This window comes from Apteryx rowi, unplaced genomic scaffold (genome assembly GCF_003343035.1).
Source record: "Apteryx rowi isolate R43461 unplaced genomic scaffold, aptRow1 scaffold_16, whole genome shotgun sequence".
In the NCBI taxonomy this organism is placed as follows: Eukaryota; Metazoa; Chordata; class Aves; order Apterygiformes; family Apterygidae; genus Apteryx; species Apteryx rowi.
In genome coordinates this window covers 697,618-713,061 of record NW_020447863.1, presented here as the reverse complement: position 1 = coordinate 713,061, position 15,444 = coordinate 697,618, and the positions used below count along the sequence as shown (strand labels likewise).

The 15,444-nt window shown below is 64.1% G+C and overlaps 1 protein-coding gene across 2 annotated transcripts in view; it reads left to right on the top strand.

The window, feature by feature from the left end:
- The window catches only part of SH2D3C (SH2 domain containing 3C), a 28,064-nt gene extending 13,080 nt beyond the window's left edge, over positions 1–14,984 (top strand). For both annotated transcript variants that reach the window (XM_026059709.1, XM_026059711.1), the window contains 9 exons: positions 7,097–7,225; positions 7,639–8,087; positions 10,182–10,306; positions 10,671–11,248; positions 11,576–11,691; positions 11,889–12,060; positions 12,763–12,874; positions 13,352–13,558; positions 14,269–14,984. In XM_026059709.1, the coding sequence (XP_025915494.1) occupies positions 7,097–7,225; positions 7,639–8,087; positions 10,182–10,306; positions 10,671–11,248; positions 11,576–11,691; positions 11,889–12,060; positions 12,763–12,874; positions 13,352–13,558; positions 14,269–14,444 (2,064 nt within the window). In that variant the 3' untranslated portion in view covers positions 14,445–14,984. The remainder of the gene's footprint in view (positions 1–7,096; positions 7,226–7,638; positions 8,088–10,181; positions 10,307–10,670; positions 11,249–11,575; positions 11,692–11,888; positions 12,061–12,762; positions 12,875–13,351; positions 13,559–14,268) is intronic.
- The last annotated feature ends 460 nt before the right edge of the window (positions 14,985–15,444 follow it).

Genomic DNA, 15,444 nt, shown 5'->3' with positions numbered 1-15,444 from the left:
GGCGGCGTGCGGGAGCCCGGTGCGAGCGGGGCAGCTCTGCCGGAGCCCGCGCCGCTCCGCGGGGCTGCGCCCTGCCGCTTTCCGAGCTCCCCTGAAAGCCCAGCAGAGGCTCGGAGCCTGCGGTGACCCCGCTGCTGTCCCCTGCTGTGAGCACTCCCTTGCTCAGGTGCTTTGCCCTCAGCTCAAACGTCGCCGCTGGCATTCAGGCGCTTACCGATCACGCAGCTGGACGGGAGGAGACGGCCCGGGCGTATTTATAAATGCAAAGTGAGGGTGCATGGGATTAGCCAGGCAGCTGGGTCGGGGGGCAGAGATGAGCCCCCTCCAGAGCCAGCAAGGGCCACCGCCTGAGGCAGAAGCCACCGGAGCCCGCCTGGACCTGCGCGTCTCGCCAGGGTGATGGGAAGCACAAGCGTCTCCGAAGGGAGCCCTTTCACCCACAGGAGAGCACGTGCAGGGAAGCGTTTAGCTTCCTCTGAAAGCCACAGCGCAGCTCCAGGGTGTTCTGGGAGCATCCGCCAGGCGCAGAGGAGGGACTCGGACCAAAGGAAAGCACGGGTCCTTGCCTCTTCAGTACATGTGCTGCACTGCACAGGTTTGACTTTGGTTAGAAAAAGCCATCATCTAGTCCTGTGATGCTGTGGCACCTGTCCTGTGACACTTCCAGCACTGGTACTGTCTAGGCACAAGTCTAGGTGTCCTATTTTTGGACTCCTGCATTTGCACAGGTTGAGGAAGAGCAAAACACCAGGAACTGGTTGCTTCATTCCCACGCGCACCAAGTTAGAGCGAAGGCTGAGCAGAGCTGTTGAGGATTGCAAGAGCCAAGCAGGCTCCGGTCTGAAGCAAGAGCTATCAGCATGCTGCAAGTTAAGTGGGTGAGAAGAGCCCAGAGCAGACAGCCAAGCGAGCTGGCACTCTCGTTCAGTACTCCTGCTCAGTGCTGTAGGTGCGGAGCTTTAGAGATTATGCCGGGTAGGACGGAGCCCAGAAGCAGCATTTCAAGTCTTGTCATGATTGTTGCTGATCTCAGGGTAAAGCCGGGCACTTTGATCACTAGCGGGGGGGAGGAGAAAAGCAGAAGAGCTGCTTCTGGTTGTCCAAAGGCCACCGAGCAGCAGAGGGGGAACGTGCCCTAAGACAGCAGCGCCGGGGCTCAGCGGCATGGGGGTTAGACGGGTGCTTTGAGCAAGCTGCTGCCAGAACAACGGAGAGACAGGTGGGCGCCTGATTCTCGCGCAGGGATGCTAGAGGGGACGACGGGCGCCCCATCCCGGCCACAGAAAGAGTCCAAAGCGAAGCCCTACATGCTCACCTGGCTCCGCCACATCTTTTGCCATCTATTTGTGTCCAAGCGTGCACAGCAAACACACACTGAAGTCCCCATGAATGACTGGAGCGCTTCCAGCTGACAGCCGCATCCCTGCTCGCCGCCAATGGCAGTGCACCCAGCCTGGGAAGCACTGACATCATTTCTGGCCAATAGCAGCTCTGAAAAGGGATGCAGCAGCCGCGGCCGCCGTCTTGGAGTGAGATAACTAATATATAGATGGATGGAAATGTGTGTACACACACGCCCCATCGCTGCACCAGAGACCTGCTCCCCCAGGGCAGCCTCAGCACCGCACGCTCCACTGGCCAGCCGCACTCCCTAGGGGCGCTCGTCCCACCTTACAGCACCCAGATGCTTCCRGCCACCAGCACCCAGCTGCACCCCTCCCCTGCCAGCCTGGCAAAACTGCCCCAGAGCTGCCGCAAAGGATCAAGGTGGGGGGAGAGGAGACCCATGGGGTAGCCAGGACCAGCCCTGGGAAGGGGTTTGAGTGCCAGGACAAAGCCCTTGAACCAGGGTCCGCCTTCACCAGGGAGCAGTGGAGATGTGGCAGGCGCAGGAGGTGCATTCGGTGACCCACAGCAGGGACAGATGGGTTGGTGCCACCTTAGAGGCCATTGAGATGCCCCGAGTCATTGTGAAACAGGACAGAAGAACAAGCTATTTCTTTCTCCTGTAGGCACCGAGAGAAGTAGGACTGACTAGTTCACGTGGACCAAGATCGAGCCCGTACCAACTAGAGGTTTCACGGCGGCTGCTTCGCGGTGGGGTTTCCTTGTCATGGTCTCTAGGGATGGACTAGCGGTCCTTGGGCACACGGAGAGGTCGGACAGTGCCTAGCGGGTGGCTTGGTGAGCACGGCGCTCCTGCACCGGGCAGCACGTGGACCGGTCGCTGGGTTTGCCGTGACGCCGGCGGTCTCTCAGCGAGGAGGTTTTGCTGTAAGACGCGTCAGAACGAAGTAGCCTGTCACCAAGGGCAGAGCGAGGGGGAAAAGCGGGACCCTCGGCCCGATTCTGGCGCTTTCCCCACACGCCTGCTCCAAATGGCTTCTTCCTCTTCTTCCTCTTGATTCTGCTTTCTAGGCCCTGTATCTGCTGTCAGCAACAAGTTGGGGGGGAAAAACTACAGAAGGGGCCAGGATTTCCCTAGCGAGGGTCCCCGCAAGGGCAGGCGCGAGAGCAGGAGGGAAAGCAGAGGCATTTTGCGCCTTTAGGTTAGCGAGGAGACGCGAGCAGCGGCCGGGCTCGGGGCAGGGAGCAGAGGGGGGGTGAGGTGCACCTTGCTCTCCCAGCCRACTTCAGCTGGGGCCGTGACTCCAAGATTTGGGAGAGGAGAGCAAGAAAGCAGACTGCAAATCCCTGCTCTTTCATAACAGCACTTTTATAAGGCCGGTGCTGGCCTTCGAAGCTGTCCTTGTACCAGCCAGAGCCACAGCTGCCGTTTTAGCCAGACCGCCGCTGCTAGCATGCCCCGGCCCCCAACTCGCGCCCTCTGATGAGCAGAGGGATTTGCCTCCTCGCGCGGGCTGCCCCCGTCGCACGGCAGCGCGGGAGGATTCCCCGGCCCCGGCACTGCAAAAGAGCCCGTCGGGGCACCGAGCGCGACGGAGGAGCTCTCCTTTCTCAGCCAAGCCATCTTGGCTGCTGGTTGGGATTCCTCAAGCGGCGCTTGGCATGGTCTCTGGCAGCTTGTGAGCTGGTTTGTCTAGTGCGGCTGGTTCGGAGAACTGCTCTAATCTCCAGTTCTTCCCACTCAGCTGGAAGAGGCCTTGGGGCTCTGCGCAGGCTGAGCGAGGGCCCAGTACCACGCACCCGATCTAGGTGCTGAAGGCAGCTGAGTCTTTTCGCCCGCATCCACCCCGCTATCATGYGGGACCCCACATCGGGCCGTGCGTCTTTTGATGTCCTCTTGGCGCAGCCACGAGTGCCAAGTGGTGCCCTTTTCAGCTCGGCACTCGAACATCCGGTTACAYGCTCCCGCCAGCGCTCGGCTGGCCCGGACCGCCTTGCCTCGCTGCTGCCYGCGTGTCGGCTCCCGGCCAGCTGGCACGTCGGCCCCCTCCGCGGCTCGCTACCGAGCCGAGCGGAATAAAGTCGATTGCTGCCGAAGGGCTCGGAGGCTGGAATAACGGAGCATCCATCCATAGCGCACGGGTTATTCATACCGGTGGCTTCGGGCGAGCTCAACTCCTGCACGGAGCGGGGAGCAGCCAGGCAACTTGGGCAGCAACCGGTGTGCGTTGGCAGAGCGCTAGAAACGCGCCACGAGCGGCAGCCCCCGGACCGGCATCGCACCCAGCGTCTCTCAGGGCTCCAAGCAGTGGCTTTTCGGTGGCCTTGTGAGTCAGCTGGGGCTCTCGTCCCCCAGCCGCAGGGCTGAAGGGCCGGTGCCTTCCATATGGCTGGAGAAGGTGGCTCGCGGCGCCGTCTGCTCACGGCYGTCCTCCCTGCCCGGCGGCGAGATGTGGCGTCTCCTGCGCCTCTCCCCAGCCTCCTGCTAGCTTAGCACCTGGCTGCTGGCACCAACGCCAGCCGGCTGCTGCCCAAATCCTGGCTTGGAGACGCCGGGCACCGCTCAGCTGGTTTTGTTTGTTATCCTGCATATTTGCATGGGGAGGATTTGGGGAAAACCCAGCTGTACAACGTGGTGGAGCGGGCGCTAATCCCCTCTCCAGGGGCGGCAAGGGGGAACAGCAGCTCAAAACTGCCCCGGGCTCAGCTCGGGCGGCTTTTGCCGGCTCGTTACCCGGAGCAGACCGAGGGCACGAGCACAGGCTCTCCCGGAGGCAAGAGGGAACTAAAGCGACAGTAGCCGTCCCCCGTGCTCAGAAACACGGCAGCACCTTCAGGGTCAGGGACCCTTCCCAGCTCAGAGCCGGGGCCAGGCCTGAGCCAGCATCTGCCCCCGGAGATGCTCTGGGGTGGAGCGGAGGCTCCCTCCGCCGCCGGAGCTCACACCGCAGGGGAGCGGGTACCTGCTTTGGGGGGGGGCCGAGCGGGGGATTGCCACAGCAACAGCATCTGCTCAGCCCCGGCCYCCCGGGAGGCAGCTGGACCTCGGCTGCAGCCGCCGGCACCACTTGTTTTTAGTGGGGTTCAGTGCGCGGTGGCAAGTGCACGGGTGCCTGCAGGCCCCGGGGCTCTCGTTCAGCAGGAGACACCCTGGTCTCTCCCGTTTCAGGCCCCCTCGGGTGCAGGCGGGGGGACGCTCTCGCGGGGAGAGCGGTGGAGGTCCCCGCTGCAGGGGAGCGCGTCCAAGCCGGGGGCTGGTCGCTACCTCTGCCTGGGCAGCCTGGCGGCAGGTAGCCAAAGTCGGAGGAGCAAGTCTGAATCCGGTCCTTAGCGCTTCCGAGGGCTGCTACCACCATCCCGCACCCCGAGACTCTTTGGGTGGGAAGAGAGAGTGGCAGAGCRGATCCAGGCTGGCAAGGGCAAGCCCGGGAGAGCTCGGCTGCATCCGCGGCCGCTCGCAGCCTGCTTCCCCATCCCCAGGGAGGCATCGCTGTAGCAGCTTTCCCCAGCCGAGCCAGACAACGGGGAGCACTGCGTCCCTGGGGTCCTCTCTAGCTGGGGGAGAGCCAGACGTCCGAGACCTCCAGGGTCAGCAGCTGCCCCGTGGAGGTGGATAGTGGGGAGAGAAACCTGCTGAGGGACTTTGTTGAACTCCTGGGAAGAGGAACAGCCTCTGCACGGCAAGCAGCTGAGTACAGGGTAGGGGACAAGTCTGAGGGTGGAGACCCTTGTGCCTTCCCTGGCCTTGCTCTGCTCCCCACTGCTAGAGGAGTGGGGGAAGGCAGCGTGGGGTGGAGAGGAGGAGGAGGAGCAGCCAGCTCCGAGGCAGGTCCCCAGGCCCTGTTTGCACAGGGGTCTGCAGCCCCTGATGCTCCAGGGGACCAGCCGCCGCACGAGGCTGGCCACAAGCGCCAGCCTGTGCCTTTGGCAGCACCGGAGCAGTGTCATCAGGCATCGGTTTCAAGCCCGCGCCCGTCCTCAGAGAGGTCGGCTTGATCCTGCCTTAATGGGGAGCCGAGGAGTTGGGCCAGCACGCGGTCCCTCCTCGTGCTGGCACCACCACCAGAGGTGGGGCCTGGCCACAGCCTGCCCAGACCCACAGGAGCCTGGCCACGCACCCTATGAAGTGGTTGGTGGACAYGTGCCTTGGAGGGCTTATGGGCCACCAGCACAACGGGGCACCCCGGGAGCCCCACTGAGCTGCCCTGGCCCGTGGTAGCACCGTGGTCCTCCTCCCAGGCCAGCAAGCACGCGCCAGGACACGAGTGGATCCCAGGCGTCCTGGCTCCACCGCGCAACGTGGCGCTGCCAAGGCATTAGCGTTTGCAAGCCTTGGCAGGGCCCGTTTCAAGGCTGGCCCTCCCAGAGCGGTGGCCTAACAGCGAGCTCAGGGCTGGTGCCTGGCTTGGAGCAGCCCCGGGCGACCCACATGCCCGGGAGGAAGCATGAGCCCCATACGTCGCGCTGGGCGATGGCACTGCATGGGGAGCACGCAGCCCACCTGCCCGCGCGCAGGGACCCCAGGCTGATGCTCGTGGCCCCAGACAAGCATCTGGGGACTTGCCATCCTCGGCTGCCTTCTGGGAATCTTCTCCCCTCTCCTTGGTGGAGAGAGGGCAGCAGCCTGGCCCCAGCCGATGGGGACATGACGCCATCCCTTCTCCCTCTGGGGAAGGGAGGGGGCAGATCGCATCCTTTAGGCTCAGGTGCACCAGCGCCGGTAAAAGCTCATTTTGATGCAGAAGGTTCCCTTTACATTTGTCATTACTATTCATGCCACCATCAGGCTAAACACAGCCGAGTTAACCCTTTGGAGGAGGGACCGTGGCAGATGTTTCCAGGAGGAAGAAGATTTCCTCCTGGAAGAGCGTTCCCCGCAGTGGCTCTGCCCTAGGGATGCGCATGTACGACAAGCAGCTGGGCAGGCTTGCTAGCTGCTACCACCAGTGCTCGGGTTCGGGGCAGGCAGCGTAGGGAAGGGGTCTGGACGTGATCGTGAGCATGTGGTTTCACCTGCAAAACAGGGACCACACTCAGCTCCAAGCTGGGGCTGAGGGAAAAGCTTGTGAGGGACGCAGTGGTCAGGCACGATGGGGACACACTGACAGATCCCCTAGAGCCACAGGGGGAAGCTCCAAGTGCTCCTGGTAGCGGGACCCAACCTTCCACAGTCACATCACCACCCACCCTCCTCCTTCGCCGTGAGCGAGCAGGCGCGTGGGCAGAGATCCCTGCACGGCTCCGAGTCACCCGTCCCTCGGGGGACACGTCTGCACCCGTCTCCAGGCAGGTGGCATCACCAGTCCCTGTGCAAGAGAGGATGCCCGCGGTCCCAACGCGGGAACCTGCCTCCTCGCTGCTCCCTGCTCACCCCGGCTCGTTGCCAGCCCCATCCCGGCGGACGGAAATAGCCCGTGACGGCAGCCCGCCACAGCCTCGGTGGCAGAGCTGYCAGCGCTCGCGCCGCGGGGGAGTGCCAGGTGGGGGGGACTCAGGGGACATGTGCTGGCACCGAGGAGGGAGGGAGGGAGGGAGGAAGGGGAGCGCCGGCGCATCGCTCCTTCCTGAGCGCCCTCCAGGGAAGCGGCTGCCTGGCTTCGCTCGCCGACGGCTCTGCTGTCCCAGCCAGGCTGGTCTCAGCCCTGATGCTGCCTCTCGCCGCCTTCCTGCAGGGGAAGGGTCTCACAGGGATGGCGATGTCCCTCAGGGAGGGCAAGGACCCCACCTGACACTCTCTCCTCCTCTGTAGTTCTCCAAGGAGAAATACATCCTCGACTCATCACCGGAGAAGCTGCACAAGGAGCTGGAAGAGGAGCTGAAGCTGAGCAGCACCGACCTGCGCAGCCACGCTTGGTACCACGGCCGCATCCCCCGAGAGGTGAGGGCAGGAGGATGGGTTGCTTTGGGCTCCCCTGGCTTGGGCTGCTCKCCAGGAGAGCGCCCCGAGGCCGTGCTGAGCCACCACCCCTCCCAGGCACCTTCCTGCTAGGGGCCTGGGGGACACAACACCAGCCCGACCTCCCAGAGAGGATGCGGGAGATGGGCCATGAGGTGAGCAGCAGTTTGGTACACTTGCTCATGTGCCACCAGAAGAGCAGACCACACAGATGCCAAGCCCAAAGGCCTCTGGCCCCTCATAGAGAGACAAGCCAATGCTCCAAGTTGCAACAGCGTATTCCTTGGTGGAATATCCACCTTACCTCCCGCCCAGTCCCTACACCACAGCCCCACACAGCCCCAGGGTCCCAAGAGCAGAGTCATGCCTGAGCTGCTGTGCCTTGCCCCTGCCAGGTGTCGGAGAGCCTGGTGCAGAGGAACGGGGACTTCCTCATCCGTGACTCGCTCACCAGCCTGGGCGACTACGTGCTGACGTGCCGCTGGCGCAACGAGCCCCTCCACTTCAAGATCAACAAGGTGACGGTGAAGTCCAGCGATGGCCATACCCGTATCCAGTACCTCTTTGAGCAGGAGAGCTTCGACAATGTGCCTGCCCTCGTCCGCTTCTACGTGGGCAACCGCAGGGCCATCTCAGAGCAGAGCGGGGCCATCGTCTACTGCCCCATCAACCGCACCTTCCCGCTGCGCTACCTGGAAGCCAGCTACGGACTTGCCAACGGGAAACATGGGGGGTCCCACAGCCCCACCACCCAGAAAGGGGGGCACATAAAGCGCAGAAGCATCACCATGACGGACGGCCTGACGGCAGACAAGATCACCAGGGCTGAGGGGTGCCCAACCAGGTGAGGACACGGTCTCACCCCAGCTCAGCTGGGCTGAGGATCAGCCCCTGGGGAAGAGGCAGAGCCACCAGCTGGTGCCATGCAGCGACTTAGGGCTTGGGCATGGAGGTTGTGTCGCAGCTCAGGCACAGAGGACCAGGAGAGGCAAGGAGGAGGAACTAGTGCCCAGCTGGACCCGGGGGGGTTCTCCCAGGCCAGCCACGCTGAGCTACCACAGCAGACACCCAGCAAGCAGATGTGACTTTAGCATCCCAGGCCATAAGCCAGAGAGTTTTTACAGTCACCCAGTCCAGAACTAGCAGCGTGTCGGGGCTTGTCGAAGCGAGGCAGTAGCGCTTTCCCAGGCAGATGCGAGGGGAGCCAGCCCCAGCCACCCAGGCACTTCGCTGGGCTGTTTTTGAAGGGTCCTTTTAGTTTTARGGCCCTCAGTTCAGCCTGGAGCATTTGCCAAGAGTTACTAAGCAGAGCTGAAAGTCCACCTGGCAGGAGGAGCCTGGCTGAGCCGCACCGATAGGGGTCTGCGTAGCCCACCGGAGCCTCCCGCGGGGCGGTCACCAGCCCACCGCCCTCCAGGAGGTTCAGGCAGTCCAAGCGCGCTGCACCCAAGGGCCGTGTTTTTTCAGCTCGGCTGTCACTAGTACAAAGTTTTCTTTAGAGCAGCCCTCTCCAAGTGCCTCTCAGATCTGCTCGTGTTAACCCTGAGGCAGTTTGGGCTTCTCCTGAGCTGGAGAAAGACACTACCTGTGCATGGCTTCCTTTCAGCAGCCCAGATCCCCCCAAAAGGAAGGGGAAGGCAGAGAACCACAAGTACATAGCTGCAGAGAGGCCAAGGAGGGTCTCCCRCATCCATCCTGCATCCCCATCCCAGGGCCAGCTATGGGAGCAGGCCCTCAGCCTCTCCTTGAATCAAGCTGCTTTTTTCACCCCTGCCCCAACCTTCTCAGTCCAAGCGCAGGGTAAAAAACAACAGCAGGAGACAATCAACCAGTACAGGAGGGAAAAGAAGAACACTTAGGTTTCCAGAGAAGTGCATGTATTTCCAGCAGGAGAGCCCAGTTCCGTCAGTCTTTCCTCATCACTCATTTTTCCCCAAACCTCTTATTGCCGCGGCTGCTCCCCTGGCATCCTCCCACCGCGGGGGTGCAGCGCTCAAGACCCAACACATCACGGCAGCCCAGGCCTCACCCACGCCGGGGAGGGCAGCGTAATTACCCGCCGTGCCGCCTTGCAACACTGCTCTTGCTCAGCCCACCGTGGCAGCAGCCTCTTTTGCAACAGCCCCGGCATTGACTCACGGTGCCTGTGCCAGGCCACGGCCGCAGCCCTCCCCGCAGGGCTGCTGCGGGCCCGCGGCGCCCCGTTCGCACCACGGCTGCCCGAGCTCACGCTCTGCCCCGTGCCACGCTGCAGCTCAACGCCACGAGCTGCCTCTTGGGAGCCGACCAGGTCACGAGCATTTTCCACCTCTCCCAAAATYTGGGTCACGGCAGCAGCGCTAGCCTAGTGCCTCACACAGATCCCAGGTGGAAACACAGAGCAGCACATCCCCTGTCAGACACCACCTCAGAAAGAGGACTGTCCACAGCTGCTTCTCTCCCCAACCCATGTCCCCACAGCACCCAGAAAGCAGGGAGCCCCTACCCACCGCCAGCTCTCCCACAGCAGTACCTTTGCCTGAGGGCACCTCTTCCCTCCTGCTGCYCTCCAGCCTTCAACCTCCTCCCCCTAGAGCTGGGTCATCTCCAATTTATACAGGCACAGATCCCTTCCTCTCCCAGCTGCCTGGAGGGCCCCGTTCATTGCTCCAGCTGAACTCRTTACTGGTTCCCAGTGCAAACAGCCCCCCAGCCCAGGCCGCCAGCACCACCAAGGCGTCAGGACCATTTGGAGTCAAACACCAGTTCCCGTCTTGTTGCAGGAGCACTTTGACTCAGAGAACCCGTGTCAGGTCCCACAGCTGTGGTAGTGGGAGGAGGGAGACCCGTGATGCCCCCAGGGGGGTGGAGAGGCAGCGAGCCCCCGCGCCAGCCCCTCGGCGCGCGTCCGGTCCCTGCTTGCAGTGACTAACCCGTCCTGTCTCCCCCCGATCCCCAGCGTGTCCCTGCCGCACCACCGAGACATCATTCGCAACTGCGCCGTCAGCGTGGACCAGATCCAAGACCTCCACTCCCCGATGTCCCCCATCTCCGAGAACCCAGCGTCGCCCGCCTACAGCACGGGTAGGAAGCGCCGCTGCGTCCTCCCGGGGGGACGGCGGGGACGGAGGTCGGGCAGGGCTGGGCGTTGGTGTGACGCCAGGGGCCTGGGGAGCGGATGGAGCTGCCTGGCAAAGACAAGCCCCTGGGCATGGAGCGCTGGGCTAAATACCTGCTCCGTAGCRCTCCCCGGCCTGCCTCGCTCCGAAACGCTGTCCAGCTCTTTGCACAGACCGGCTGAAAGTCCTGCCGCAAGGACCGTTCAGACAGCGGGGCTTTCCCTGCGCGCCCCATCCGCGGGCTGCTGCATCCTTGGGTCCTGACCTGCTCCCCCATGYGCGTGCCTAGCTCCAAGCTCTGCTAACAGGGTCTCTCCCGCTCCTTCCAGTTACACGGCTAAAGCCGCATACCTGCCAAGCAGCCGGGATCGCCCCAGCCTCTCCGGTCATAAGAAGATCCAGCGAGCCCCAGCTGTGCCCAGGGACCAACAGCAAACCTCTGCCAGACCCTGCCCACAGCACCCACTCCACTCCCTGCCACGGGTACGCCCGCGCCTCCCCCTCGCCCTCCGTGAACAGCTACAGCGACCCGGACACGGGGCACTACTGCCAGCTCCACCCCACCTCGCCCATCAGCAGAGAACGGCCAGCTCACGACACCAAGCAGCTCCCAGCAAAGAGCTACGTGGAGAGGCTAAAGGTGGAGGAAGGACAGAGAGGGACTGTGGAGAACGGCTCTGGCGAAGCAGAGGCAGGGCAGCGGCTGAAGGGAGAGCTGGACTTCATGGGCTTTGTGCCGCCCACCATGGAGAAGAGCTCGTCCTTCAACCCCGCAGCCTTCCAGTCCCTGCTCATCCCGCTGGAGAACAAGCCCCTGGAGATGGCTGTGCTCAAGAAGGTCAAAGAGCTGCTGGCAGAGGTGGACGCGAAGACGCTCGCCAAACACATCACCAAAGTGGACTGCCAGGTACGGCCAGGGCCAGGCARGAGGGACGGGCACCGCTGCCCGCCGTTTGCTCCATCCCTGCCAGGGGCTCGGACACCCGGAGCYGGCGGCAGGGTTGGCGTGGGACCGGAGCATCCCCCGAGCCTCAAGCATCCCYGAGCCTCGAGCATCCCCCAGCATCGAGCTTCCCCCAGCATCGAGCATCCCAGCGCGGCTCTGCCAGCCCTGCGGCAGGCGGAGGCCAGGCTGGGGGYGAAGCGGGGGCCGGGAGGGGGGCAGACTGCCCGAGGCCCCTCCGGCCTCTCCTTAATTAGCAGAGGCCTAATCTGCTCTCCTCGTTCTTGCCAGGTCGCTAGGATACTGGGTGTTACCACGGAGATGCAGCGGCTCATGGGGGTGAGCTCCGGCATGGAGCTGCTCACCCTGCCCCACGGCCACCAGCTCCGGCTCGACCTGCTGGAACGGTACGGCACAAGGGACGCCGGCCCCGGGGCCCCCGCACGGCACGGCACGGCCCTGCCAGGGCTCGCGGGGGTCCCACTGCGCATCCCGGGGTGCAGGACCCCCCCGCCGCGCGGGGCACCGGCGCCGGGACGCAGCTCGGAGTCGGACCCAGCCCCTCCGCACGCCGGCGCTGACTCTCGGTCTCTCCCCGCGGCAGGTTCCACACCATGTCCATCATGATCGCCGTGGACATCCTGGGCTGCACGGGCAGCACGGAGGAGAGGGCAGCCCTGCTGCACAAGACCATCCAGCTGGCCGCCGAGCTGAAGAGCACCATGGGGAACATGTTCAGTTTTGCTGCTGTGATGAACGCCCTGGAAATGACGCAGGTACCGGCACGCTTTCATCCCCCATGACCTGGGCTCAGCCCCCTTCTCCCAAAATACATCCCTGTCCCGGTGTCCCACAGGMTCCAACACCTTCCCGCCGGGGTGGGGGAAGGGAGAAAATGTCAAGGGAAAGGCGTGGGGCCACATCCGCTGGGCTGTAAGCAGAGAAGGGAAAGCGCTGTCCCCTCCTCGGAGCACGTCCCTGTCCCGCCGGGACCCAATTGTTTTTTGGCGGTTGGGTTTTTTGTTCTGGGCTGGGCTCTGTTCCTGGGAGGAAATGAATCTGCCCTCCGGTACAATACAAATCAGTCTCAAGGCTGCGGCGGCGGCAGCATCTCCGGGCCACACTGCTCCCTTTGGAAGATGAAAGGAGATTAAAATCCAATTTTAAAAGGAGCCCAGCTGGGAAGTCTTGCTTCCTGCCCRCACAAAGGAGGTGGAAGGGCTGCCCTGGCCCGCTCCCTCCCAGCGGCTCATCCTCAAGGCCGCTGCGGCGCAGGGAAGCYGCCGTCCTGGGCTGTTGAGGGGCAGAAATACTGAGCCCAACCTCCGTGCCAGGGAYGTGCGAGTCTCTGGCCACGAGGCTTCCAGTGCCGGTGGGAAGAGGCTGGTTTGGGCCCTGCTGCGTACGCCGTTGGGGAGACCCCTGGCAGCTGAGGGCCGTGCCGCCCGCTGAGCGCTCTCCGTCCGTGCCGCTTTCAGATCGCCCGGCTGGAGCAGACCTGGATGGTGCTGCGGCAGCGGCACACGGAGGGGGCCATCCTCTACGAGAAGAAGCTCAAGCCGTTCCTGAAAAGCCTGAACGAAGGGAAAGGTAACGGGAGCGACTCCCTGCCTCTCGCCCGCCTGCTCCTCCCCGGTGCTGCCGCCAGTGGGGCACGGCCTCGGTGGAGGGGGACACATTCAGATGTTCTGACCTTCTCCCGGCCAGAGCCAGGTGCTTCCCTCTGGGCCGCAAACCAGCCCGGCACGCTGGGCCCCCCATCCCCACCGGAGCAGGGGCCGACTGCCTGCGTCCGCGGCAAGCCTGGTCCCAACCGCGGCAAGCGCCGCCCAGGCTGGGACGGGAGCGTTGCAGCAGGCCAGGCTGGGAGGATCCGGTGTCGCATGAGGTGACGGCCCCGGGCACAGAGCGATCGCCAGATCRCCGGGCCTCTCTCGGGAGCGTGATGGCAGGGCCGGAGGCAGATGGGGAGGGAAGCACGGGGGGCACGGACCAGCCCTCCCACCTCGCTGGGACATGGGCCAGCGAGGGGACTGCGACCGGYGCTCAGCGCGTCTCTCTCCGCAGAAGGGCCGCCGCTGACCAACACCACCTTTCCTCACGTCCTGCCCCTCATCACTCTCCTGGAGCGGGACGACGCTCTCTCGAACAGCCCCGAGCCCTGGGAGAACACGGACAACGGCGTGGAGGTGGTCATGGCCCACCTGGAGGCGGCGCGGATGGTGGCTCACCACGGGGGCCTCTACCACACCAACGCCGAGGTGAAGCTGCAGGGTAAGCGAGCATGGGGATGGGTCGGCAGCTGCGGCCGGGCATCACCTGGGAGCCCCTTCTTCACTGCATCCCTCGGGCAGGCGAGGAAGATGAGGGAGCATGGGGTTCACGCTGCCCTGGGTGCTTCTGCCCCACGCCACGCACTGGCCCACAGACCAACTGGTGGGGATGGAGTGGGTGCTGCGCAGCTCTGCTCCGGCTGTGTGGTTTATCAGGGTAATTTGGGAACGGATGCAAGGGCAGCAGCCCCCTACTAGCCCCAGGACAAGGACACAGTCAGGTCTGTGCTGTCCCTCTCCCTCCCGGCTAGCTGCGGTCTGACAGGCAGGTCCTGCAGGGGTGTTCGATCTGTGTTTCAGGCCGTGACGCCTCAGTGTCTTTTTCTGAGTGAGGCCAAACTGAATCGCAGAGCAGTTGGGGTGGGCAGGGACCTCTGGAGATCACTTGGTCCAAAGTCACCTAGAGCAGGTTGCCCAGGGCCACGTCCAGTTGGGTTTTGAATATCTCCAAAGATGGAGACTCCACAGCCTCTCTGGGCAACCGGTTCCAGCGTTCAACCACCCCATGGGGTTGAGCCTCATTCAAATCCCTGACAAACCCGTCTTACTTCACGCGCCCGGTCCCAAGCGCTTCAYTCCCTGCCCACCCACTTGGGCGCGGGTCCCCGGCCCGTCCCCGCCGCGCGTGGGCCTGACTCGTGCCCTCCGCAGGTTTCCAGGGCAAAGCCGAGCTCCTGGAGATCTTCAGCACCGAGTTCCAGCTGCGGCTGCTGTGGGGCAGCCGTGGGGCCGAGAGCAGCCAGGCCGAGCGCTAYGAGAAGTTCGACAAGGTCCTCACGGCGCTGTCCCACAAACTGGAGCCTGCCGTGCGCTTCAGCGAGCTGTAGCCCCCCACCACCACCCCGGGGACAGGGGAGAGACTGGGGCGCCGTGGGGAGCACCGCGGGCCATGGCTCCATCCCTGCCACGGCTGTGGGGAAGGGCCCGGGGACCGCACGCCCCGCGAGGCATGAGGAGGACGAGGGGCATCCGCGGAGGGCGGTGGGACACGGAGCAGCGGGYGGGGGGTGAAGCGGAGGGTGACTCCGGAAAGGCGTTTCACACCGGCGGCCCCCTCCGCTCCACAGCCCGCCGGGCCGGCGGGGACGGGCCGCCTCGGGAGCGCTGCGGCTCCTGGACGGGATCCACGTGGTGCCCCTCACCGCACGCAGCCCCCTGCCCTTTGGTTTCGGTTCTTTTGAATCTCCGTCTTGGTCAAGGCCTCCGAATCCTGCTTGTAAATACGTTTTCACGACTGCTTCGCGATGTACAGACTTGTGCGGGACGTTCCTTGTTGTAAATAATTAGGCTCATTCGTTTTGTCGTGTAAATACGTGTACATACCTCATGGGTTTGGTTCTTACATACAATAAACTTTTATGCTCTTCCTCAAGAGGATTTCCTCTCCTGGGGGGGTTAATTTAAAGGGGGAGACAGAGCCACCTCAGCCCAGAGGTGTCGCCCCGGGGGGCTGGGGGCTGGGAGGAGTGGGCAGACCCCCAGGGTGCCCCCATGGCCCCCCCCGGGCCCCCCCAGACCCCCGCACAGCCCAGGCCCCACTGCTGGGGGGGCAAGCAAGATGGGCCCCTCCCGGCCACGCCCCTTGTCTCTTGGCCACGCCCCTGCACTCCGCCCTCTCCCTAATTGGCCGCMTCAGCCCCGCCTCCCCGAGCGCTGCCCTCTGCCTTTATGCGCCGGGCGTTTGCCGACTCGGCCTCCCTGGCCACGCCCCTTTCGCGCCGAACCCGCTCCTCGGCACCTCCCTAGCCCCGCCCCGGTCACGCCCCGCGCGGGGCACGCCGGGAGCTGTAGTGCGGGCGGTGCCGGAGCGGGGCGGCCGCCATGGCC